The sequence below is a fragment of the Empidonax traillii genome, unplaced genomic scaffold, assembly GCF_003031625.1.
Source record: "Empidonax traillii isolate 1590-97213 ecotype Southwest subspecies unplaced genomic scaffold, ASM303162v1 scaffold1223:size154416, whole genome shotgun sequence".
NCBI lineage: Eukaryota > Metazoa > Chordata > Aves > Passeriformes > Tyrannidae > Empidonax > Empidonax traillii.
In genome coordinates, this window is record NW_020956416.1 from 133308 (window position 1) to 136797 (window position 3490).

General features: G+C 53.4%; 1 protein-coding gene across 4 annotated transcripts in view; it reads right to left on the minus strand.

Moving 5' to 3' along the window:
- The window catches only part of CSMD2 (CUB and Sushi multiple domains 2), a 123663-nt gene that overhangs the window by 106067 nt on the left and 14106 nt on the right, over positions 1-3490 (minus strand). Inside the window, exon 1 of one of the 4 annotated variants that reach the window (XM_027905950.1) lies at positions 3338-3450. The exons of the other annotated variants lie outside the window; for them this stretch is intronic. Coding sequence (XP_027761751.1) covers positions 3338-3445 — 108 coding nt within the window. The 5' untranslated portion in view covers positions 3446-3450. Of the gene's footprint in view, positions 1-3337; positions 3451-3490 lie in introns of those variants that run through there. 4 annotated transcript variants of the gene reach the window in all.

Genomic DNA, 3490 nt, shown 5'->3' on the forward strand with positions numbered 1-3490 from the left:
CCCAAAGAGGTTTGATGTCACCCTCTGGATGGGGAATAATTCCAAGTTGTCAGCGAGGAGCACTCTGCCCCCTGAGCTGTTGATGGAGGATTCTGAGCAAACTTTGAGGGGATTATGGGGCTCAGTGAATCTGGCTCAGAGTTCTTTTCCAAATATAGAACAGATGACTTGCAAATGAGGTCTAAATTCAGCTCCCTGGTTTTCCCATCGCTCACATTAAAAGCTTCATGTAACAGGACCTGAGCCAAGGACCACTCCAGTCAATAAAAAGATTACACTGGCTTCAGCAGGATCCTGCTCAGGCACACCATGTCTCCCATATTCCAAGTATTTTAGAGGCATTTTAGCTAATTCAGCCTCAATCCCTCCCTGGGAAATGGGGATCCACACTGGGATCATCCCCTTGGCACAAGGGCCATGGTCTTCCCAAAACCCTTCCTTCTCAACCCCCTTCCTTCTCATCCCTCTCTGCTTCAGAGGGATGGAGAGTTTTTCCCGACCTGTAAATTCCAGGATGAAAAAAAACCCCAGAAAATTTATAAACTTATAAATTTATAAACCTTTCTAAAACTGCCGTTATTAATTATTTATCATTTCATAGAAACGGTGACGGGAGTCTCTTCACACAGCCCATAAAAGCTGTTGATTTAACCAGTCTGCCCATATTTCGGTGTTAAAATCTCTCACGTGCAGCCCTTGGAGCACAAACTGCAGTTCTGCTGCTGTTAAATCCCTGCTCCAAGCTGGGAAGTGTCAAAATGAGCGGATTTTCCCAATTCCATCCCCCTCTGCGAAAGCTGAGGATCAGGAGCTGCAGATTCAACAGTTCATTAGCACTCAGAGTTAAAAGCTGAAGAAGAAAACCAAAGAGGGGAAGAGGAGCTTCCCCTAAGCAGAAATTCCCATTGAAAAAAAGAGACAATCTGCCCAGGGAGCTTAGAGGAGCAGCTTATCCCATCCCAGTGCTGATGGAAAAGCTGGAAAACTTTGTGCCCAAGAGTGGCAGGACAGCAAAGGAACAGAGCTGAGGGTTGGACTTGAATATTCAACACGAGAGCAACACAGTGAAGGGTCAGTGAAACAGTGGGCACGGCCCATGGGCAGATTCTGATGATGATTTCCATCTCCTCCTTCAGAGTCTGGAACAGGAATCCCAACTGGGAGCGTGTCCTGCGTCTACATCCAGCTCCCCACGGCTCCTTCCCGCACACAGAGGGGGATTTTATGCCCCCAACAACCGCATGTTGCCGATTTTTGAAGTCAAACACACAGAAAAAGAACGTGTGAAGTGGAACACACACTGCACAGCCCCAGCTGCTGCGTATTCCACAACCTGCCAGTGCCCAGGGAACGCATTCCCGGGAGCCCCAGGCCACGGGATGGAGGCACAGCTGACACTTGAGCAGTAAGAGCTGCTGGTACACGTGACCTGCCCTCCACTGCACATCCCCCTGATGAAGGAGAACCCCCTGGGGCTCATTAACCAGTAAATCACTCCTAATGAAGCAGCACTGAGGAATATCCTGATGCCACGCTCCCGTTTCCCGGGATCCGGGTCATTCCTGCGCTCCTGCGCAGCCAAACCGCGGCCAGCTAACGACAGCCTGAGGTACAAACCTCGCTGGGAGCTGGAACTGAGCACTGCTCCTCATTAAAATCAGGGGCCACCAGGGATCTGGGCTTATTAAAGGCTTGGACTGGGGTCAAGGGGGAGAGGGAACTCCACAGGCTCCTCCAGCTGCCCCTGCCAGTGCTCCGGGGGGAGGTGACAGCAGGCACTGCCAGCCATTCCTAACGATTCCCACAAAAAGGACGAGCTCCTGGGGAGGCAGCACCTCTGTTTGGATCAGCAGCAGAGGGCAGGGAGCCAAAGAGCAGGTCCAAGGTCCAATCCCTGAGGGAATAACCCCAGGAGCTCAGGGGCTGCAGGACTCCCTCCTGAGCTAAGGGGGGTGGTGGTGGTGGGAATCCAGGTACTGGAAGGAGTGAAACTTGTCACAATAACGAGGAATAACACCTGGGAAAGTGTATTTTGAGCTACACAGCGAAGTAATTTTCGTTCTTGTGTTCCCACCCAGATCTGGAGGAGAGACACGGGCTGAGACTGCAGGGCTGGGATGGCACCAAACACTGCCCTCAGCTGCAATTTCCATGGCCACTGGAAAATTGAAAGGAACTGATCTTCCATAGGCCAAGGCAGTCAGACCTTTGTGCCCAGGGACACCAGCCTGGAATCACCCCCAGACAGGACTTGCTTATAAATTAACAACACTGCACAAATAGCGGGAGATAAACCCACACCTCCTCCTCCCTCTGCCCTCTGGGGGCTGAAATGCCCCTGGTTAAGGGCCATCCACAGCCAAAGGGATGGGAAAAATCAGCATTCCTGGCACAGCCTCCCTGCCCTGGACTGGGCACTGCTGGAATGAGCAGCTTCACTCAGCTGGGCGGCACCTCCCCCCCTCCTCACACCGAGATATCAAAGGGGTTTCGATTAAAAATAATTACACTCGCTTTTAATTACACCCCTTAACAAAACGAGCGCTCAGCAGAGAGGGAAGGTGAGGTGCTGTGGGATTCAGAGAGCTGAGAAACACGTGGGAGGGGGGGAGAGAGCACAGACAGAGACAGGAGTGGCTGAATTGGGCTTTAACCCTGGGGAGGAAAAGTGCTGAGCTGCACTGACCCCCCTCTGGATGAGCAGCTGGATGTCATTCCTGCTCCCTCCCTGCTTCATTTGCCCTCTCCTTCATCCTGCCCCCAGCGCCAGCTGCACCCACAACATCCTCCAGAAACATCCCAGGGAATGCTGCAAACACCTCCAAGGAATTCCCTCCAAACCTTCCCCAATTTTGGAGACCCCCCCTGGTCCCACCCAGGAGCTGCACCGGGCCAGGGCTGCCCCCAACCCCAGGGCAGCATCTTCCCTCTGCTTGAGCCACCTGCCAGAACATCTCCCCTCCCTCACCAGCACCTGAAGATCCCAATCCAGAAACCTTTTTACCCCAGTCCTGGAATCTTTTTTATCCCGTCCTGGCAGGGTGGGCAGGCCCTGGCACAGGTTTGCCCAGAGAAGCTGTGGCTGCCCCATCCCTGGAAGTGTCCAAGGCCAGGCTGGAGCACCCTGGGATAGCAGGAGGTGTCCCTGCCCAGGGCAGGGGGGTGGGATGAGATGCTATTTAAGGTCCCTCTCACCCCAACCCATTAATCTGTATTTTCACAGGGTCTCTGTAACAGATGAACACAGAACTGCTAGGAAACTTATTCTAAGAAGAGAATTAGCAGAAAACACCCCAAACCCTCCTGGGGCTCCGGGAAACACGCGGGGCAGACCCACCTTGGCGGGGTTGAGGGCGGTGATGACCCACACGCAGTAGGCGTTGTTGTCGTACTGCACGGGGTAGTTGGGGGACGTGATGACCCCGCTGGGCCCACGCAGGTACATGTCACACATCCTGGCTGGGGACACAGACAGCACGGTGAGGGCTCT